At 39.5% G+C, this 23525-nt stretch overlaps 4 protein-coding genes and 1 long non-coding RNA gene across 5 annotated transcripts; all 5 read right to left on the bottom strand.

The window, feature by feature from the left end:
* Nucleotides 1-499: 499 nt before the first annotated feature.
* On the bottom strand, nt 500-742 carry LOC145209281 (uncharacterized). The gene is made up of 2 exons (XR_013855051.1): nt 641-742; nt 500-559 (listed from the first exon to the last, which is right to left on the bottom strand). It is a non-coding gene; the product is annotated as an uncharacterized LOC145209281 (long non-coding RNA).
* A 106-nt stretch (nt 743-848) lies between these two features.
* Nucleotides 849-8431, bottom strand: LOC145208939 (uncharacterized). Its single transcript, XM_080079189.1, has 3 exons — nt 8049-8431; nt 1116-7972; nt 849-1054 (listed from the first exon to the last, which is right to left on the bottom strand). The coding sequence occupies exon 2, from the start codon at nt 7687-7689 to the stop codon at nt 2527-2529; it is 5163 nt and encodes a 1720-aa protein (XP_079935315.1). The 5' UTR covers nt 7690-7972; nt 8049-8431; the 3' UTR covers nt 849-1054; nt 1116-2526.
* LOC145208951 (uncharacterized) lies at nt 1621-2460 on the bottom strand. The gene has a single exon (XM_080079197.1). The coding sequence runs from the start codon at nt 2458-2460 to the stop codon at nt 1621-1623; it is 840 nt and encodes a 279-aa protein (XP_079935323.1).
* Nucleotides 8432-12671: 4240 nt separating the features above from the next.
* On the bottom strand, nt 12672-20383 carry LOC145233724 (rRNA N(6)-adenosine-methyltransferase METTL5-like). Its single transcript, XM_080098502.1, has 6 exons — nt 20279-20383; nt 17029-17172; nt 16318-16417; nt 16197-16258; nt 15997-16131; nt 12672-13268 (listed from the first exon to the last, which is right to left on the bottom strand). The coding sequence occupies exons 1-6, from the start codon at nt 20379-20381 to the stop codon at nt 13162-13164; spliced, it is 651 nt and encodes a 216-aa protein (XP_079954628.1). The 5' UTR covers nt 20382-20383; the 3' UTR covers nt 12672-13161.
* Nucleotides 20384-20443: 60 nt separating this feature from the next.
* Nucleotides 20444-22811, bottom strand: LOC145233735 (transmembrane protein 267-like). The gene is made up of 3 exons (XM_080098510.1): nt 21079-22811; nt 20886-21016; nt 20444-20806 (listed from the first exon to the last, which is right to left on the bottom strand). Exons 1-3 carry the CDS (start codon nt 21221-21223, stop codon nt 20444-20446), a joined length of 639 nt encoding a protein of 212 aa, XP_079954636.1. The 5' UTR covers nt 21224-22811.
* Nucleotides 22812-23525: the final 714 nt, after the last annotated feature.

The raw sequence follows: 23525 nt of genomic DNA, 5'->3' as shown, positions 1-23525 counted from the left end.
GGAAATAGAGCAACCATTCATACACCATTCGGGAAGGTTTCTGACAGTTTCAAAAGAAGTTTGACTTATATTATGACAAAGCAGCTTAAGTCTAAATGGATTCAGGAGAGACAGTCCTTTAATTCTTCTGTTTTTGATGACATAGACATTCAGTCAGAAGTACTGATGGACCAAGCTCAATGCAGGATTTGTATTCATTATGTTTTGCTTCACCAATTGTTGCTTTAATCTGCCATGGTGCTGTTTTTTGCAGTGCTCGTCGAGTTGTCCTTCATTTCAGCTACCTTACTGATTCCTTTTGTGGCCTTTTTATCTTCAAGATTTCTTTCATTTTAACTCTAATATCTCATTTATGATTTCATTCAATAAAAGTCAAATATTTTGTGAAACATTGTGGTAATGTATTCTTATGAAAGAGAAGTCGCACCGATTGTAAGTGGTCCATTTTACACACGCTGTAGCGGCGCACCTTCAGTGCAGCGCCTGGACAAGCTACCAGTGCGAGCAACAGAATTTTATTTCGACCAAGATGAATGACGCGCGCAATAAACGCGGTTTTCTGCAAATATAACAACACTAGTAAAAGTCAGAACGAGGAACAACGACAAACGCATTTACAGGAGAGAAACAAATAACGTACCAAACTTTGATCGGTCCAGGCATTAGACCAGTGTTTCTTAACCTTTTTAGCGCTCGTACCCTTTGAGCTTTCATGAAATTTTCTCGTACCCCCTATCTACAATGGCTGACGAAAGTACATAAAATCGTAATAATATGAATTAAACTCCGTGTATTTATAACTTATGTGGTGAATACATGCATTAAAACAGTCTTGTAAGTTTGACAGCACACCAACAATTAATCAATTCAAATCAGTCAAAACATACAACAAAGTAACTTGTTACGCACTCTTCACAAATATGCCTAAATAGCGTATAATTTCACACTGCATATCGTACCCCGTGTTTTGTACCCCCAAGGGGTACATGTACCCCTGGTTAAGAACCCCTGCATTAGACTTTCCAGTTGGAAATCACAGATTACGGTTTTCACACTGTAAATATCGTAAGGCGTAATGAGTAAAACATATAAAAACACACCAAGATAAAACATACCGGCGTACAGCAATGCAACCAAGTCACTTCCTCGCACAGATCGATGTACGCCGAATCTTGCCCACAGTAAATTAATCGGGTCACAATATTCCAATGCTCAGCGCAAAGTTCACAGGTCCAATTTACTTAGGTACAACTTTTGCACATTTGCAGTAAAATTTCTGTTTCAAATAGAATCAGAATGTCGTTACTTAGCTATCACAACTCACTTTCATGCGTTCAGCACATCACAGACACTAATAACCATGCGGTCTCGCACAAGGTAATTGCACCACAATGGATTTTACGTCACAAAGTCATTGTTGCGACAATAGCAATGCCAGGACGATCTTCCTGGCAACCGTACATAACAGTTTGCGCCGCTAGAGGCAAGAAATCTTACATCCTCCCCCACCAAAATGGGAAACGCTACAGTTATGCGTTTACAATTTTTTACAATTAAAAGATTTGCGCCTCAATAGGCTCCGGCGCACGCGAAATAAACGTCCATGGCAGTCCGAATTTTCTACATCCTTGGCTCTGTTTCTTCTTCGTCGCCCTCAGTCTCGGCAGGAACGATAACGCACAGCTTTGCAACAGGTCTCTTCAGAACTCCGCTGGAAGACTTCACTTCAACGCTTCGGACGATTCCGTTTTTGTCGTGGAATATGTTAAGAACTCGGCCCATAGGCCAGCGCCCTCTCGGGGTCGAATCGTCTACCAACAGCACAATATCGTTGACGGGAAAATTCTTCTTACGTTCATGCCACTTCTGTCTGGCGATGATTGTCCGAGGGTATTCTTGCATCCAACGACGCCAGAACTCGTCAGCAAGGTACTGAACAGCACGAAACCGGCGTCTCGCGTAGCAGTCGGTCTTCGAAGTATTCACTGGCGGCAAACCGACCGTTGGTTTTAGCTTCAGCAAATGGTTAGGAGTAAGTGGTAATTCCTCTCCTACTTCTAATTGAACTTGAGTCAAGGGCCTCGAGTTCACAATATCTTCAACCTCAAGGAATAAAGTGTGTAGCAAATCATCGTCGAGTGGTTTGTCTGGAAGCAGCGTCATCAATATGCGGCGGACAGATCTGACCATCCTTTCCCAAGCACCTCCAAAATGACTGGCACTAGGAGGATTAAAGTGCCAAGTGACCGCCTTTTGTCTCAAGTAGTTGTGTATTTGCTGTTGGTTCCATTCATCGACAGACTCTCGGAGAACTCGTTCCGCTCCGACAAAGTTTGTCCCGTTATCTGAATACATGTGCTTGATTGGTCCGCGACGTGCAATGAAGCGTCGCATAGCGTTAATGAAAGCATCTGTCGAAAGGTCGGGGGAAACTTCCAGGTGGATTGCGCGACTGGTCATACACGTAAAAAGGCACCCATAGCGTTTCACTTCACTTCGGCGTATCTTAATTGTGAAAGGTCCAAACTAGTCCACCCCAGTGTGGGTGAAAGGGGCCTCATTTAATTGTAGTCTGGCCGACGGCAGATCGGCCATTTGCTGCGATCCTGGGTTGGCATCACGTCGTCGGCAAAGTAGACATTTTCGCAAGGCACGACGGATTGCAACTCGCGCGTTAACAACCCAGTAGCGCTGACATAACAGGTTCATTGTATGGTTGACACCTGAGTGTCCTGCTTTCTTGCTGTGGTAGTGTTCAATTAGCAGATCGGTAAAGTGAGATTGGTGTGGGATAATGGCGGGATGTTTAGCTTCGTAATCCAGGCAACAGTTTTCCAGTCTTCCTCCTACTCGCAACACGCCGTCTACCATGATGGGATTTAGCTTGTAGATCTGAGACGTCTTATTTTGGTGCGAGGGAAGGTCTCCTTTAGTCCAATTTGGGAATTCTTGCCGCTGGTTGTATTGTACAAGTGCCTTTTCAGCGTCCTGTAGCTCAATAACGGTGATTGGCGAGCGAGAAAGCGTAGCGGTTTCCCCTTTAGTCTTTTTGTGAAGATATCCTCGGACGCGCAAGAGCCATCCAGTGGCGATTTTAAGTCGGTAGAGCGACGAAAAGTGGTTGATCAGCTTATCGGTCGGTGAGCTGTCGCTGATTGAAAGAAACACGTCAGTTGTTTCTTTTAAATCAAAGCTGCTGTAGATTCCTTCCGGTACTTCGGGTTTAGTAAATCCCTTGGGCCACTGATCCGGGGGAAATCGCAGGAAGTCTGGCCCGTTTTGCCATAATTTCGACCCAACGAAGGCGCCGGCCGCCATGCCGCGTGAGGCTTGGTCTGCTGGGTTCGAAGCGGTAGGGACGTGTCTCCAATCATGTACGCACGTAAATTTCTCAATTTGCGAAAGCCTGTTTCGAGAAAATACCGGAAAGTTCTTGCTGTCTGCAAAGAGACTGTGAAGAACAATAGTAGAATCACTCCAAAAAACACAAGGGCAGTTTTCCATACACAGCTCCTTCTTGACTGTCCTGGAAAGCTTGACAGCATCCAGCGCCGCCTCCAACTCCAAACGAGGGATCGTGTGCTTTCCAAAACCTGACAAGAGCGACCTTCCCATTACAAAACTGCAGTGTGCACTGCCGTCTTCCATCGTTGTCCGTAGGTAGCACACACATCCTCTTGCAACTGTAGAGGCATCGGCGCAGAAGTGCAATTGTTGGCCTGTTATGTCGTTCGTTGTTTTAGGCCTAAAACATCGGGGAATCCGGACAGCGCGCAAACGTTCCAAGCTGCCGCACCATTTTCTCCATTTTGTCAAGTCAGCTCCACCAACTTCCTCGTCCCAGTCCAACTTCTTCTGGCACAGATTGCGGTACATCAATCGGGCCTCCAGAACGACAGGTGCCACGAATCCCAGGGGGTCAAAAAGGGAATTAGTTACCGAGAGCATACCTCGTCGGGTCAGCGGTTTAGCGGGCAGGTCGACGCTAAATTGGAACTCATCTTCGTTCACGTCCCAGTTTATTCCCAACACACGTTGCTGCACGCAATCCCCTAAAGAAACGTTTTGGCATGCCTTGCCTCTTTCTTGGACTGGAACAGATTCCATGACTGCGTCGCTGGTGGAAACCCACTTCGTCAATTTGAATCCACCCAAGGCGAGCAAGCTTTTCAAGTCTTTCACTAACTTAATGGCGCTTGAGTCGCAAGGGGCTGTCGCGAGGCAATCGTCGACATAGAAGTTGTATCTCACAGCATCAGCAACTCTGGGGTCGAAGAACTTTCCGTGCTCCCTTGCAGTTTCACGTAAACAAAACGTAGCACAGCTGGGGGAAGAGCGGGCACCGAACAAATGTACATTCATCCGGTGCGGAGTAGCCACCTTTGACATGTCTCCTCCTGGCCACCATAAGAACCTTAAAGCGTCGCGATCACGGGGAGCGACCGACACCTGGTGGAACATGGCCTCTATGTCCGCGACAACTGCAACACGATCCTTTCGGAACCTCGCCAAAACGCCAACAAGGTTGTTTACCAAGTCGGGTCCCTTCATTAGCTTGTCGTTAATTGATTGACCCGAGCACTTCGCGGCACAGTCGAAAACGATTCTGACCTTTTCAGGTTTCTTTGGGTTGACGACTGGGTGGTGTGGGAGGTACCATACTCTATTCTTCGTACCAACTTGGTCCTCAGGAATTCGTTCTGCATAACCCTTTTCTAACAGGGTGGTGGTCATATTCTCGATGTACTTATCGCGCATCGCGGAATTCCGCAACAGGCGCTTCTTTAGGCCTTCCAAGTGCCCACTGGCCATTGGCAAGCTGTCTGGGAGAACCTCACTGTCATTCTTCCACGGAAGTGGCAGCTGATAATGCCCGTTGACGCGTTCTACCAGTCGCGTCATCATATCGTAGGCGACTACATCCTTCCTCGAGTATTTCATCCCAAAATTAGAAACCTCCTCGTGACTGCGCAGCCATTGCATCAGAGATTCAACATCGCCGATATCGTCTTCTAGCGATGGGAACGAGCTTCCTTCATCGTTAATAAGTACGTTTCCTAAACAGTCAGCTTCAACATCTGAGAAAAACGCCGTCAAGTAGAAGCTGGATTCTTCCTCCACATGCGCTTGTGACTCCAGAGAAGGGCCCTTCAGTAGCCATCCCAGCGGCGTCCTAACCGCATCTGGGGTTTCGCGTGGATTGGGCGCAAAGCGGCTCTCCAGGCACCTGTGTGCGATCGCATTATCGTTCCCAATCAGCAATGTTACAGCGCCACCCTCTATTTGTGGCAAGTCGACACCGCACAAATATTCGTACTTTTGCAGCCTTTTAGCTTCTGGTACCCGGCTAGGGTTTGCGGGGATCCTATTAACCAATACAACATCAGGGAGTTTCAGCTCTTGTCCCCCCTTTAGCGGTGAAACCAATAGTGACACAGAAGTAGTGTCAACGGCTACAGGCTGATCCGTGGTTAATGTGTTTAGCTTAAAGTGCACGCCATTCGCAGTTGTTTTAGCACCCAATTTCTCTGCAAACTGACGTTCGCAAAATGTCATATTAGAACTTGAGTCAATCAAGGCGTATGTATTCACCAGCTTGTGTCTACATCGTACTTGAACAGGAAGTATATCCAGGTAAGCGGACGGTCTCCGTGCCAAACCATTTTCTCTGTTGATGACGGAATTCATGCAGTCATTGTGAAATTCGCCCACATTGCCGTTTCTCTCTTCCTCGGAATCTGTGGGTTTGCTTATCCACTTCGGGTTGTGAAGTAAAGTGTGATGATAGGCACTATCGCAACCTTTCTCGTCGCAGTTAGTCTCAGCTTTACAATCGCGTACCGAATGCCCAGGAGACAAACATTTGTAACACAGCCCTTTGATTCTTGCAAACTTTCTTCGCTCCTCGTACGATTTACGTTTAAATTGTATACACTCGTCGATTCGATGAGGCCTTTTACAAAGTGTGCACAGACGTGAGAAATCAGCTGCTGCGGCACTCTCCGGAGCTGATACGTTTACGTTGTACGCAAATACTTTCTGTCTTCTGGGTGCAGCTGTGTCAGTCTTTTCCACAGGAGAAGAAAACAAGCACTTTCCAAAAACCGAATTGGCTTCTCGGCTTTGCTCTATGACAAACTTTGCGAAGTCAGCAAATCTCGCCACATTATTTGTTCTATCCTGAACACGCAACGATTCAGAGACCCATTTTTCCCGCATCTTAAGTGGCAGTTTGTAAGCAATCGAGGAAATAAATCCCACCGAGTCTACAATGGACGTACCAACCATTTTTTCCAGGGAAGCACAGCAATTTCGGAGCAGTACGGCCAGTTTCTCGAGACCGGCTGGGTCATTTGAAATTAGTCTCGGGACATCCTGTAGCAAATTCTCGCAGCGCCGAGCTATTATGTGGGGCTGCCCGTACCTTTCGTATAATTCGCGTCGGGCCATTTCGTAACCCTCTCGAGGGCTTTCACACGCAGAATGGTGCTTCAATTGTTCGTATACACGCTCTTCGCAATGTTGCAACAAATAAATCAGCTTCAGGTCGAACGATTCAACCTTATCCGCAATATGCAATTGGTAACGGTTGATGAAGCTCCAATAGTCCATTGGGTCACCTTTAAACTTTTCTACAATCGGTTTCGGGAGAAAACGTTCACCAACCTCCAGGTATCGGTTGTGGCTAGCACGGGGCGCTTGAGTTTCGAGTGGTTTGGGGGGCGCCTGATAGGAATCAAATTTAAGTTGTGTCGGCTCATGTGCGCGGCATTGGTAAGGCGGAATTGCTTCTTCTTTAACGTATTTCTGGACGAAAGTGTCGCGTACAGTATATCGCTGGTCTTGCGCATAATTCTTACAAAGTGCTGTCGGTTGCGCTTTATAGTCAATGTAGGTATGCACAGGGCTGTCCAGTGGGCTACTCGGCAAAGGCACTGTTGTCGAGCCAGAAAATCCAGGATGTTGCTTACCACAAATGGATTCAACTACAGACGAATCCTCCCAAGCTCTAGCTTCAGTTTCAGCAAGTTCCAACTTTCGTTGCGACTCTCGGTCTGCTAACTCTCGCTCAAGTTCTGCCTCGCGGTCCGCAAACTCGGCCAAATCTTGCTTTGCCTTTGCCTCGCGGTCGGCCAAATCTTGCTTTGCTTTTGCCTCGCGGTCGGCTAAATCTTGCTTTGCTTTTGCCTCGCGGTCCGCCAGTTCCTGTTTTAATTTCCTTCTAGCCGCCTCCTCTTGCTTGCGTTCCTCGTCCTGTCGCCGGGTCACTTGGGCAATCCGAAGTTTAACTTGACTTTCTTTTAACCTCAAACTACGCATGGAGCTGGTCGTAGAGCCTACACTCTTTTGATCGTCTACGATAAAGGGACTGTCCACTAATGGCGGTAGAGATGCGTTGGAAACTGGAGTTTTTTGCCGCACATCACACAGCCATTGTTCCATACGCTCGTCGAACTCGATCTTGTCTCGAATATAATCTATCTTTCTTGTGCGGCTACCTGGGACAATGTCCCCGTCGGACATTGTTTCGCACAGTGACATTACTCTTTGAAAGTCCTTTTCGACTTCGGGAAGGAATTGTTCAACGGCAGGCGCGTCAGTAGGTTTAAGTAACATACTTTCAGCTCTGACATATTTAGCCATGAGACTTCTGTGAGCGGCAACAATAACTTCATCATCCGGATCCATTTGTTGGTTAAGACACGTTGATCAGTTTGAAAACGATGTAGCGGCGCACCTTCAGTGCAGCGCCTGGACAAGCTACCAGTGCGAGCAACAGAATTTTATTTCGACCAAGATGAATGACGCGCGCAATAAACGCGGTTTTCTGCAAATATAACAACACTAGTAAAAGTCAGAACGAGGAACAACGACAAACGCATTTACAGGAGAGAAACAAATAACGTACCAAACTTTGATCGGTCCAGGCATTAGACTTCCCAGTTGGAAATCACAGATTACGGTTTTCACACTGTAAATATCGTAAGGCGTAATGAGTAAAACATGTAAAAACACACCAAGATACAGGCCATTACATTAAAACATACCGGCGTACAGCAATGCAACCAAGTCACTTCCTCGCACAGATCGATGTACGCCGAATCTTGCCCACAGTAAATTAATCGGGTCACAATATTCCAATGCTCAGCGCAAAGTTCACAGGTCCAATTTACTTAGGTACAACTTTTGCACATTTGCAGTAAAATTTCTGTTTCAAATAGAATCAGAATGTCGTTACTTAGCTATCACAACTCACTTTCATGCGTTCAGCACATCACAGACACTAATAACTAATAACCATGCGGTCTCGCACAAGGTAATTGCACCACAATGGATTTTACGTCACAAAGTCATTGTTGCGACAATAGCAATGCCAGGACGATCTTCCTGGCAACCGTACATAACAGTTTGCGCCGCTAGAGGCAAGAAATCTTACACACGCCTTTGGTCCAAATTACACACCATGCGTGTAAAATGGAACACTTGGCAAAATTGTTTTTAAATGCTTATTACTCTTTTCACGTTCATATCCAGACATTGCCTTTTTGTCAATTAATACTTGGCGTCATAACTTAACAAATCGCATAAACCGCCCTTTATTTGAACGACTGGATTTTATTTTATGAAGGTTCAAACTTAAGTGGTCCAAATTACACGACTTTCCCCTACACAAATTGGTATTAACCAACGCGATAAAATACAACACAAACCGTTTAAATGGCGAAACAGCTCCAAAGTCAACATAAAACAAAAGTTGTCCGACCCAGTGTTGCGCAATGGAGCCTCATGGATGAGACAGAAAGCAAGCGTTTTTTTGCACAATGTGCGCGAAAATGTGCAGGTGCTAAAATACAGGTCAAAATGTGCGCACATTTTGAGAAAAGATGCAGGTCAAAAAGCAATGAAAACAGTGAAAAGGGAGGAAAAAAGCCCTATAGAAAATGTAAGATAAGGAAATAAATTCCTGATACTGCTGAAAAGCAGTGGTCATTCGGCATGACAATTTGGGCAAAAAATGTATCATGTTAACAAAACAGGTTGAGAAAATGATAATATTGATAAAATCATGAAAAAAATAATAGATGCGTAATGCAAAAGTATGAGTTCTCTAAATTTAGTTAACTGATACCCGTAAGTTAGTTAACTGATCAGTTTTTACACCCTCCTTGTTTTAAGCCACATTGCTGCATTTTCAGTCATTAGGGACTACAGATTCTTTAAAAAAAAAAAAACTTAATCCACAGCATTTACAAGACAGAATATCATTCAAAACTAAAAATGTAGGGAGATGTTTGAAACGTTGTTTCATGTGTAAAAAGGACAGAAAAATTGCCTTTTGTGCTATTTGGGCATTTTGACCTATACATTTTTGCGCACATTGTGCAAATATTCGCCATAAGCCCTGTTGTCATGGACGCCTTTTTGTGTCCAAAATAACACAGCGATATATAAAAACACAACACATATATTGATTTTTACAAACTGGAGAGCTTTTAACGCGAATTTGTTTGGTCAAATTGAATGAAACCTATAGGTTCTGTGGGAGCAATTTAGCATTAACGGAATATCGCAAGGTTACATAACATATTTTAACGCGATATCTGGACAAGAATGGTTTTAGAGCTCAGGCACATTTACAAACGGTTGTGGATTTTATAGTTTGCAACAACAACATCTACTTGCACTATAAGTCAGTGCCTATATTTTTTTCAAACTGCAATGATATCGGTTAGGAGTAAAGTGCTCTTTATATTGTGATATTTCACTGTGACTCTGTGGAAATATATTTATTTTTGTTAACGTGTGGTGTGTGTTGTTACTTTTAGCGCTGTTGATTATTTTCAGATACAAAAGATACCTATCACGTACGTCAAATAAACGTCGGATGACTACAGGCTTATCAAAGTTCTTAGCCTGGCAACCATAATGGTAAAGTCGTTAAAACAAAGGTATTAATACTAAAAACTGTGGCTTTTACGTTAAGGGTGCACAAATCTTGTATCGGTGTTACAAACACGCGCAACGAACATACCAGTGACTTTATTAAATGACAGCATGAACGTTTTTCTGCTTAGCCACATTTTCGGTTCTCCACCTCATTTGCAAGTTGTCGCTATCCAGCACATTTACCAAATACATTCACATGCGTTGTAACGATTACAACGATTACTCTATAACTTAATAAACCATCTTTTATTTGTCAACTCAAGGGAAAAAAACATGTTCACAAGAAGATATTTCTGTAGAACTGAGTAGGCCTACTAAATATACACGGCTAAACAATTTTATAAAGTAAAAAGGTGGTAGCCTATATGTTCTATTTACTATGCACACTATTGACCTACAAGCATGATTGTTTTTGCTTGCCAAAACAAATGGGTCTCCACACATCTGTTTATGCGAATCGGTTACCGTACGCATATTTCCAAAATGTTTCCGAATTCGAACCACAGGGATTTTTAAGCCAATCACAAAGGCGGGTTTTCCCGGGTCATGTGACTTTTTAACCAATCAGCCTAGTCGACTCATTGAACCAATCAGACGACAGCTTGCGTATATTTTTAGATTCTTAAGGACGAAGTATAGTAAAAAGCAGCAGCCCAAACTTGAAAAGGTTTTGTCCATAGGCCTACTCTTTTTCCAATAATATTTCACCATATTTTTACAACAGTAGTAACAAGAACGGTTAAAAACCTTGCCAATCTTCTGAGAATTCAATCTTTAGCTTTGACCTGGACATTTCTGTTTAAGGCCAGTTTTAAAATAGTTGAAAATTCCCCCCCCCCCAAAAAAAAACACTACAGACACTAAAGATTAAGTAGGGGTTTTACTGCAAAGGAACACATAACAAATTGTTCTTCACTTAACAATTTGTTTCGCAAAACGTATGCCAGTGACCTGTAGTAGCCTCTCGCCGTGCGGCGGCCGAACGTTGGACACGGTTTACAATAGCACACAGTACTCGCACCGAACCCGTCTCAAAAGGTTCGGGCCGAAACCGAATATTATGGCTGAATAATTTCGTACGAATCAGGCCGAATCATAGATCTTTTTTCTGACTGATGTTTTTAACTTAACCTTGACAAACAACATGGCTTGTATTTTTTATACGCAACAATTAGTTAGTTCAAAATGTTATTGTTTCAAAAAATAAACATGGTAAAACGGCAAATTCGGCCAACCGAAGCATAATTCGCTGCATCACTAGTTTGTCGAGCTTGTTTGTTAAAAAACAAATTTGTAACAACAACAAATCGTTCTCAATATTTTTTACAATTATGTTAAGAGCTTGCTTGACATGCAAAAAACTTAATTTGTACGCTTAATAAGGAAGAAATGTGAGCAAACCGGCGATATTTCCTATATATTTCCATTGTATATATTGTGTAAAAAGCATCAACCCAAACTTCAAATAGATGTGTCCATCTCCTGTTTACACTATATTGTCATATATTTACGAAAGAAGTAAAAATAAACGTAAGAAATAACCTACTCAACATATCCTATGACACTTCAGATTACTGCCACACAAAAAAACTAGCCATAAAGCTTTTTGTTGGTATCATAACAAATTTAACAACCACATTACATTTGTGTCAGAACTTGTTTATTTAAACATCTTTTCTTTGATTTTTTGTGTACAGACTATATAGCTTATAATTCCTTTTTTCAAATTGCAAATGCCGATTATTGCCATAAAAATTATTCTTAACATACACTGGTTAAACATAAAAACTATATGTATTGTTTTGTATAACAATTTGGAATGTCAAGTAAAAAATATAGGGGGTGCTACAGCTCCGCAGCCCCCTCGCACGAGCCGCCCCTGCTACAAGTTCACCTTCAGCGGTCAAAAGGCGGCCAACTTGTCAATTACCGTTTAATGACTTTTTATTGTGTTAATCATGTTAATCAACAACGTTTGCCGGAAATTTATAAAACCGACGTATCGCTTAATAATCACTTCTAAGATATAAAACCTTCGCTGAAACTGAAAATACGCGTGCTAACTCAATAAAACCACATAGCATTACCGCGCTGACGCTAATGTCTAATCATCAAAAAGACTGCCTCGTAAAACGCCCGTCCACGCGTCAAGCAGCGATCTTACGCTAAGCATTAAGTCGCCGCAATTGTAAACCAGTGAATTACTCCCCTGGTCTTTCCAGTGTACACATATTGTAATGGTTACCATTTGGCTATTGAGCCAAAATTTTAAGCATTAAATGAGTAACTCGCTGCAAACATTAAAAAAAAATTAGCAAATATGACAGGCTTGTATTTCTGACCCAAAGGACCGGAAAAACTAGATTATTTTGGGGTAAAAGGGGTGAAAATGAGTCCATCCAATTAAAAGTTGGAAAATTATTTATAATACCTTAAATTGCACCAACCAACAAAGCATGAAACTCCTAGATCAACTATGGTCAGTACAGCCGTTTCAAAAATTTTACGTTTTGGGAGACTGTGGGTGAACCGCTGGGTCATTCGGGGTCAAAGTTTAGGAGGATCAAATTTGGATAAATAAATAACATCTGTGTAAATTTGAAGCACACTTTCTGACCAAACGCGTATAACAAACCAACGTTAGACAGAAAAAAGAAAGAAAATGCGGACAAAAACAATATGTGTCCCGTTCAAGTAAGGGGACCCATAACAACGACAGGCGATCAGCACCAGTGTTATGTTTTATTTTTCAGACAGAACAACAGATACCAATACCAAAAACTGTACGATAGGTGGCAATGACGGCGTTAGTAGCCAACAAAAAATGTATAGAGAAGTAAAAGGCAGTGACGTAATTAGGAAATGAGAGGTGCAGGTAAGTACAAAGCTTGGTTAAATCATTGGCTGGATGTGAATTCACGCCCTTAGTTCGTTGACCGTTTGTTCTCACATATTTAAAACTGAAATTTAACTCATTTTTAATAGATTTTTAGGATTTAAATTAAAAAGAGCATATTTTAAATGCAGTTGTTTAAACTTATGTTGTAAGCACTAAACAATTTTTAAATTTATGCTGTAATATAACAGTACTTTATTCTTTGGTCCGTAGTGCAGACCACAACACATATCGACTAAATATCAATTACTGCAGTTAACCTGTTGATAAATTTGTGAAATAAAAGTACTGCTTTAGTTGTCACAGGATTTATCATGTCACTTAACAGTTTGTTTTGTAGGGGTAAATCGAATGAAGTCAACTTCAATGTCCTTCGATTTAACTTTGTGAAATGTAAATGTTGCATCTAAGTTGTATCGGAGCTCTGCAAATCAAAGATTTTCAAATCATAACAAAGAGAATAGCCATGTTACACAACGATTCTATGTGCACTTTCACAATTATATCAATCAGCTTATTTTACACTGGCCCCTAGTCATGTATTTAATAACTTACTTGTTTAATGACATTATGATTTCTGCAGGCTATAATACATGTCACAAATTGCTCTTGAGTATTGTAAATCTTTACAAAAACTGTAGTGACATACCAAGTGGTTACGGTAAAAATGGTGCGATTATATTTAGATTCTTAAGAACAAATTACTAGGAAGCATCAGCCCAAACTTAAGAAGGTTTTATCGTTATTCGTTTTACATCATACTGTCTATTTTAAAAAAAGGTTGTAAAAAAGTAGTAGCCTCTCGCGGTGCGGTAGCTAAACGACTGTTTAATGACCTTTTGACACACTTTTTTAGTAGCACGCAGTCCTTTGTGTCCAACTATACAGCGTTCTGGCTAACTTATGCTACGTTGTGACAAAAAATCTTAATTGTGTTCTGCGATACCTACAAGTTTACCATCAGTGACCTCTCGTCGTGCACCGGTCAAATGAACGTTTAATGAACGTTTAATGACCATTTAATGTGGCTTATGACATACGTCTCGTTTTCTTACCTTTTTGTTAATCAGCAAGATTTTAGCTGACATATACGAAACGTAAAGTTAATCAAGTTTAAATCACGCCTCAGATATAAAAACTTCGCTAAAACTGAAAATGCGTGTGCTAACTGAAGTAGTAAAGGGTGGCTTTCGTATATATTTCCATTTTATATGTACTATGTCACATTTACCCGATTTACTATACACACTATTTGACCTACCAACAGGATTGTTTTTGCATTCAAAAACGAATGGGTCCCCACGTGTTTATGCGAATTGGTTACGGTACAAAGATGATGAGATTATTTTTAGATTCTTTTGGGCAAGTCAGTACAACTACAAGCATCAACCTAAGTTTAATAGGGTTTTGTCAATATTCTTTTTCCCATATGTAGTGTCATATATTTACAAAAGTAGTAAAAAAGAAAGGTAAAAAACACTTCCAATCATCTGAGAACGTAATATCTTGCATTGACCTCGATATTGCTGTCAAAGACCAGTGTTAAAAGGTTAAAATTTCCCAAGAAAACCCACTATAGGTATGAAAAATTAAGAGATTTTGAAAATATTTCTATGACAAATTGTTCTTCACTCAACTTTGTTGACAAAACGTTTACCATAGACCTACAGTAGACTCTCGCAGTGCGGCAGGTGAACGACCATTTATTGACTTTTGACACGTTTTTTAATAGCACACAGTCCTTAGTGTCATAACGTTTTGCTTAACTTTTGTTTACGATATATTGCCAGATTTACCAATAGCTTCCGTGGGATTTGATCTTGCAAACGCACAGGGTCTTAAACACGTGTTAGAGGCTGTCAAGGTAACCACTAGGATCAGGTTTCCCTAATTTATACATGACTTAAGTATTGTTTCTCGAATTTATTTGTCAAAAATAAAAAAGCTACGTTGTGCCAAAAAATGTTCTTAACTGTGTTTTCAAAACCTACAAGTTGACCTTTAGTGACCAGTGGTCATGCGGCAGCCAAACGAGAATTTAAAGACCATTTATCGCGGCTTTTGAAAAAGTCATGTTTGTTTTTTCTTTATGTTGATCAACAACATTTTGCCATATACGAGACCGAAGTACGTTTATCAAATTTAAACCACGTCGAAGGTGTGAAACCTTCACCAAAACTAAAATGCGCGTGATAACTTAATAAAACGGCATAGCGTTGCTGCGCAAAAACAGCTCATTTCTAGTTAACGAAAAGACTGCCTCATAAAACGTCTGTCCTGCCGTCAAGTAGAGATCACCCGCTCTGCATTAAACCGCCTCAATTGTAAACCAGTGTATTGGGACTTCCATCTTACTGACTGGCTGTTTAGTGTACACATATTATGGGCTGTAAAGGTAACCACTTGGCCGATCGACCCAAAACTTAAACACTAAACAGGGAACCCACTACAAACAATTGTTTAAAATTTCAGCACATTAGGGCTTGTATTTCTGACCTTAGGACTGGTAAAGTTACAACCAAATATTTTGGAGTTTAAGGGGTGATTTCAGTTAAAAGTTACAAAATTTATTATGATAACCTTACATTGCACCAACCAACAAAACATGAAACGCCTAGATCACATACTTTAGCCAGTACAGCTGGTTTAAAAAAATACGTCTTAGGCGCCTGTGGGTGAAACTGCTGGGTCATTCGGAGTTAAACTTCAGGAGAATCAATTTTTTTGTCAAAAACCAGCATGTAAATTGTGTAAATTTGAAGCACTCTTTCTTGACCAAATGCTTATAACAAACCAGCTTTATACAGAAAAAATATATGGACATCGTATGACCCATAATGAGTACGTTCATTTCATTGTTTACAAGCAAATGTACCATATTGGTAATGGATGTAAGTATTTTAATACATAAGCTATTGCTACCAGGCATAATGTCAAGTTTAAAGAGATCTTCTGGAAAATGTATTTTTATTCCAACGTTGATGAAGACAACCTGTATAAGACGTCGAAACGTCGGAATAAAAATACATTTGCCAGAAGAGCTCTATAAACTTAGTATTTCAAGTAGCTAGACTTGACAAGTTTCAGGGTCAGCAATCAAAACAGCTTAATTTCATGCTGCACAAACTGGTGTCATACAGTTGCGTACGTACCTGCTTGAACACTAGCATCAAGGCCCATGCTTTTAGCTCTTTTGCAAACATACTTTCTAGTAGAGGTTTTGTGTAAGGAATATATTGCAGTTTTAAACATATTTGTTGCAGCCTCTAGAAATTCCATGTCGATTCCTGCAAAGTCACTTCAAAATTTACCACCAATTTTTAAAATTGTTGACTCTGTACACACATGTTACCTTTGTTATTTTTAGTTCCATATGGTGGATTCATGACAATTACATCAAATGAGGTTCTAAAACTGTATTTACCTGTGATAAATTACAAAAATATTTGCACAAAGTGATAAGACACACATACCTTTTATTAGTCATGTATTGTCGAATGTCACATTGCAAACATTCTACAGAATTTGATGGCACTAACATAGAACAATTTTCTCGGAAAAGTGTCAAAGCATCTAACAAAACAAAAGCTTTCCTATATAATGTGAACTTAACCTGTGTTTTGGAAACATATAACCACATAAATTACTGTCTATGGTGGCCATTTATCACTCCAATGGGAATTAGGTGTGTCTGACAAGGACACAATAGTGTTTTGACCAACACTTGGGGCTGCTCAGGTAACAACTGTGTGCACTAAAATATCAAACAAGAAATAACCTATAAACTGCCTTAAATTTCGGCATAATAAGAGATTGAACTTCTGACCTAACAAACCTATAAACCCAAAAAATATTTTGGATTAGGGGGTGTATAATGGGTAAATTCAACTAAAAAATGAAAATCCTTCATAATGAACAAACCAACAAAGTTGGTGAAATTCTGATCATATACTTTAGTAGCCATTGAAAAAAATCGTGTTGTGGGGTCAATTAAGTTATTTGTAGTCCCACTTTGGGAGGATCAAACTATCATCTGTGTAAATTTAAAAAGTTTCGAAGCACTCTTTTTAATTAAATGTGTTGAACAAAATAGTGACAGAAATGAACAGAAAACAAACATGGACTGAAGAAATACATGTCTATTTCATGGAAGAGGATCTATAATAAACTATTGTAATCCACACCTTCATCAATATCAACGCCCAATGTGTAGTCAGCACCTAACAATGAAGCTCCACAAGATAAAATTCCACTTCCACATCCAATGTCAAGTACAGTTTTGCCATAAATATCATGAAATTTACTGTCAGCCATATGGAGCAGGCAAGCTGTAAAGAGAGTAAGCATAAAACTTCTCACAAATGTAATGTTTTCAATTTTGCCCTGCCATTAAAAAGGTTAGAAATTACAAAAATATTTTATCTATCATGCCAAAATTATAAAGAACTAAAAGGGTGGCTTAGCACATTTTGCTGTTGCACATACACTAAGATTTATTGACTCTATGCTTTTACAATGATACTGTGACATTGAGCCGACTTCACTTTGGTTCCCAAGCAGCTGCTTGGCCATTGTGAGCCAGTTTCCTCTATGATGTATGCCCAGTTGTGGCATCGCACAGACTGGGTGAGGCATGGGTTTTTACCCTGCTACTCCCAACAAACTGGAGTGCCGTCGGATGGCTACATTAGTCAATACAGCCGATCTCTTGCTTTGTCACCAGTTGAAACAGTGTGCAGTGTGTGTAGCTTATCACTAACACCTATGTTGAAACATTAGTATATTCCCTATGCTTATTTTATATTGTATCCCACATTTGTTAAAGTTTTATATAACGATAGTTTGTTTCTGCAGACAGAAACTCATATGTCCACACACACATCGACAGCTATAAATGCCAAATTGAAAGTTTCATCCAAGTCCATCAACGGTTTCATGCCAAATATGTATGGATATACTTAAAAAGGGATAAACCATAGTGTCTGGCGTGCTTGCAAGTAAAATCAGTTTCAACAGAGTTTTATTTGAAGCATTACTACAGCACTTTCAGGGAGACAATTTAATTTAAAGGGCAACTCTATATATCAAGCAAGCTATTTGACAAATATTTTTGCAAAAGCTAAATTTACCCACAGATCTGAAAGCTTTTAACGAATTCGTGCAACACTTGCTAATCATGGGAAATCTATTTGAGATAAAGAGATGTGGGCAATTTAGATGGTCCTGTTTTTGAGATGTAAAACAACCCATAAAAATTAAAATATATTTTAATCTCATCAAACTGTTTTGTAAGGCACCAAAAGTTAGTGGGCCATTTTCTATCATAATACTCAGAATTAGGTGTGTGTTGCAAATAATTTAATTTCTTAATTTAATCGACTATTTTCCATACTATTTATCCATATTGAGGGTTTTTTAGCAAAAAAAATAGAATAGTGGTTTTCCTATATATTGCCAGTTTATATCTACTACATCATATTTAACGATGTATCACATATACCATTTACTATATTTATAATGGATATATATTTGGCACCTGCATTTCATTGGGTCCCTATCTTTTTCCTGGCACTTTATAACATAATTGTTTCTGCAAGCATAATCTAATGGGTCCCCACACATATGCACATGCGATTTGGTAACAGTAAAAATAGGGCACAATCGTTGTTAAACTGGAATAGAATTATGATTTTTAATCGACACATAGCGTTCCCTGGCGCCGTTAAGTTTCTACATACCAACCCATTGCGTCAGCTGTGCACTGAGCGAGCACCAATTTGACAAAAGACAGCATGTAAAAACATATTTGGGGCTGTTAAGAGTAATTACTGAGCCGATTGCACTGAAATTTTTAACAGCCAACAAGGAGTACCCTATCCACAGCTGTTTAAAATTTCAGCAGGTTAAGTCTTGTATTTCTGACCTCATTAACATGTGAACAAACAAACAAATATTTGGGGCTAAAAGTGTGAAAATGGATATATACATGTGATATTTACCAATTTACTATACTATACACAATTGTATCTACATGTATGATTGTTTTTGCAAGCAAAAACGAATGGGTCCCCACATGCGTGTTTATGCAGATTTACGGTAAACGTATGTTGCGGTTATTTTTAGATTCTTAAGGACAAATTTTTCACAAAGCATTAACTTAACTTTACAAAAAAATGGTGAAAAAAGAACGGGGAAAATACTTTCAATTTAATCTCTTGCTTTGACCTTGATATTGTCGTTCAAGTTCAGTTTTTAAACACATATTTTCCTAGAAAGCCTTAACTGTTATATTAGACACTATATAAAAAAAGTCGTTTGCTACAAAGGTATACAAAACAACTTGTTTTTCACTTAACTTTGTTTCGCAAAAACGACCCTTTAATGACCTTTTGACACTGTTTTTAACAGCATGCAGTCCTTAGTGTTCAACAATACCGTTTTGCCTAATTTATACATAACTTAAGTACTGATTGTTGAACTGATTTGTCAAAAATAAAGAAGCTACGTTATGACAAAAAATTCTTAACTGTGTTGTAATGCCTACAAGTTGACCTTTAGTGACCCGTGGTTATGCGACGGCCAAGCTGACAGCGTGAATTTGAAGACCATTTATCGCGGCACTCAAAAAAGTTAAGTTTATTTTTTCATATTTGTGTTGATCAACGACGTTTTGCCTGGCACAAACGAAACCGAAGTACGTTTATCGAGTTTAAATTACGTCTTAGGTGTAAAACCTTCACCAAAACTGAAAATGCTCATGATAACTCAATAAAACGACACAGCATTGCTGCACAAAAAACAGCTGATTTCTAATCACCCAAACGACCGTCTCGTAAAACGTCTGTCCGGACGTCAAGCTGAGCACTCCCGCCTTAATCGTAAACCAGTGAATTCCTCCCTTGGGACTTATATCTGACTGATAGCGTACACATATTATGGGTTGTAAAGGTAACTGGCAAAGTTTTAAATACTAAACCAATACCCTGCCTAAACAATTGTTAAAATTTTTAAATATTTCTGCACTAAAGGGCTTGTATTTCTGCCTTAAAACTAAAACCGATTATTTCGGGGTTTAAAGGGTGAATCTGAAAAAAAGATACAAAATTCTTTAAAAAACCTTACATTGCACCAAACAACAAACCATGAAACTCCAAGACGCTGTACTTTAGTCAGTACAACGGTTTTAAAAAATTTATGTTTTGGGGGCCTGTGGGTGAACCGCTGGGGGTCAAACTTCAGAAAGGTCAAATTTGGATTATTAACTAGCATCTCTGTATATTTGATTAAATTTGAAGCACTCTTTCTTGACCAAACGTGTCTCACAAGCCAGCGTTAGACAGAAAAAAAAATACGGACAAAAACAATATGTGTCCCCTTCAGGGAAGGGGACCCATAATAATGGATTCTTTAAAACATATCTAATTGAAAACTCACCTGCTAAATGTGGCGGTGTCATATATTGCTCGAGATAAACCTTCGGATTTTTAAATTTTAGTACCTCCTCCAATTCTATTTCCAATTGGCGTAACTTCATCATTAAAATTGTTAATATAACAGGTAAAAAATGCTTGTACCAACACAAAATAGGCAATTTAAAGGTTAAACAACATATATTTGTTTGTCTGTACTAGGGTTGTGTAAAACTATGAAGTTGTATTTAAACAAAAAGTTCAGTATAAGGGGACAGAAGGACACTGCAAAGACATATAACCAAAATGGAGACTGTGATAATGAACCATATGGAAAAAACCATAGCCCATGCCTCAGACTGTCTCTCAGTTGATGAGATATCCATCCAACCATAAGCAATAAATGCAAATTGCTTAAAACACTTGAACTATTGATAAATATACAAGTTTTTGTCCTTTGCAACGTCTGTTTAAGCAAATATATTAATGTCATGCACAAGGGGATTGCAAGAACTGAATGAAACATTGGGCGTTTTCCAAGTGAAACAGCTTTCTACAAAAAATAAAACACACATAAACTCTCAATTTTAGTCACAATGTAATCAATATATGAGTAAACGTTACAACCATACCTTTAGTGAAAAACTTTTTGCAGCAATAAAATGATCCACATCAATAAGACTTGAAAGAGTTCCACAAATCACTGCTTCTCGCACTAAATGACTTAGTCCACTATTTGATGCTATTAACCAACACCAAAATCCTGTAAATATTTGGATTATGAAATATATTTACATACTTTTCAGATAAATAAGAAGTCATTACCAATTGTAAAATGTATGCCAGAATCCAGAAACGCACCAAATACATATGTATCATGAGCAAGATTTGAGGCAAATAATTCCAATCCAACAGAAATAAATATCATTCCAAAGCATAAACACATTTTTTGTGTGAATTGCCTATTCATTTCAAACTTGGAAAATCAGCACCCTTTCTAGTAATTGCTGCATATTGGTTTTGAAGATAGGTATCAATCAATTTAATAGGTACAGTGCAATTTGCAGTGTTGTAAGTTTACATACAACAAAATAATAAATTATCCGTTAATGCAGTGGTTCCCAACCTTTTTTGACAAATTCCTTACTTAACAATTCGAAACATTTTCATTCCCTCATTATGGACTACATACTAGATGCTAAGCAAATTACAAATGCAAACATTTTTTAAAATTGGGTCCTTTTTAACTTCATATGTGATACTACCAGATCTTATGTGTCTATTTACAAATGTGGCCAACCTGAATATACTATGTGACCGCTGTGACCATTTTTTTAATACAAGCGTTGACGGTTAGAGCTATTTGGTTTTGAGTAAAGGTTTGTTATGTAAATCAGTGGTTCCCAACCTTTTTTTGAAGCAACCCAAATACTTCCCAAAATTTTGTTTTGTAGTTTCTTGTGACCCATAGACATGCATTCTTACTATTTCAGTTGTATTTTTGTCTCTAAATCAGAAAAGGTCTTGCTTTTCGAAAATTATTACGCCAAATTTTAAAATCAAACAAATACCTTTCATTTTTTTACAAGACCTTTCCATTTAGCACAAACTTTAGAGCAGGATCAAAGCATTATCAGCCAATATACGCCACAGAATTAACCATTTTTATGCCAAGTTATCTTTAAGTAATTTTAGGCAACAATTTAAAGCAGTTTGTTAGATCATAGACAAAATATTATGTGCAAACAATCGCCTTCTTTTGTTGAAAACAATGGGGCATTACTCGGCAGAGGAGAATCCTGTACATTTAACATTATATTACTACATTTATCGAATTAACTGATACAAAAACTTGTTTCAGAAGTGCTATTACGCCTATAGAAAGTGTGAAAGCGAAACAAGTTTAAGGGAAAGCTAATTACTGTTGTTTAAAAGTATGACCCGTCACCATACATACTACATAGCCTGAATAAAAGGTCCCCTGTGGCAAATTAAATGCCAAACCTTGCTCTCAAGATCACAAAAAGCACAAACAATCGCAAGTAAACAAAATTTATATTTAAATACCGGATTGGTTAAGCTGATGCGCCCTTGTCCCCCATGCTTTTTTGCAAGATGAATAAAATCTGCCTGTAGATAATGTTAGCTGAATTTCACAGTTCTTGTAACCTTATATGTTTCGCCCCCAACTTTAAAGCTGTCACCATCACTCCCTCGTTGAAAAACCCTGATTTAGCCTTGGGAAATTAAAAAATAACGCCACGAAACGAAGTCAAAGAGCAAATCCTCTTATTGTCACAAAAAACAGCCAACCCAACAAAATTTTCAGGCGACCCAATTTTGGCCTATGACATGATTTAAACTTGATAAACGTTCTTCAGGTTCGTATATGTCAAGCAAAACTTTGTTAATCAACATAAAGATGAAAAAAAACTTGACTTTTTTGCAAGATAAATGTTTTTGTAAATGCTCATAGTCGTTGTCAGCTTGGCCGCACCAGAGTGAAGCTTGGCCGCACCAGCAACAGGGGTTGTAACCAAAAATTGCCACTTGCCACTTGCCACTTGCCACTTGCCACTTGCCACTTGCCACTTGCCACTTGCCACTTGCCACTTGCCACTTGCCACCGGTTCAGCGCTATCCACGTTTTTTTCTAGATCAGTGGCGTTTATGGTGCTGACTCACCAATTATTCTTACCGGAAACCCAAATTGCTGCAACAGCACCATAAACGCCTATGCTCTTTTGCGCCACCTACCAGAAGTTCCCAGGTCGAGCCAAAGGTGAAGCTCAGTGTTAGTAGCTCTACCACCAAACCACTGATCTCTGTAAACCCTGGATTGCGCTACTCCGTTGAACGGTTGGGTGGTTTTTGAAGCAAATTGAAGCGTAATGGCGGCTGAAAAGGAAGCCCCAAAAATGCATTGCGGGCAATGGGGAGAGAGTGGAAAAATGTCGATAAATTTTTTTTTGGGCATTTTTGTGGCGATTTTTTCAGATATGATCAGTAGTTTAATAGGACGCATGTATTCCAGTGTGTAATAACCTATAAATATGCGTAGATTGACTGTGAGGTGTAAGTACGTGTACTGGGAATTAAAACGTTTTTAAGTTAGTGTTGAAATAAATCTTTACTGAGTTGTAATAAATGTTTTTTGGTTCAATATGAGTAGTTTACGTGCGTTCCTCTATATTTAAGACATAAATCCAACAAGAATGGCTCTTTCCTTCACACATGATGATGTGATACTTCATTTAACATCATCTTGTGCT

This window comes from Phallusia mammillata, chromosome 1 (assembly GCF_965637545.1).
Source record: "Phallusia mammillata chromosome 1, kaPhaMamm4.hap1.1, whole genome shotgun sequence".
In the NCBI taxonomy this organism is placed as follows: domain Eukaryota; kingdom Metazoa; phylum Chordata; class Ascidiacea; order Phlebobranchia; family Ascidiidae; genus Phallusia; species Phallusia mammillata.
The sequence above is the reverse complement of the archived record's forward strand: the minus strand, read 5'-3'. Positions and strand labels throughout refer to the sequence as shown.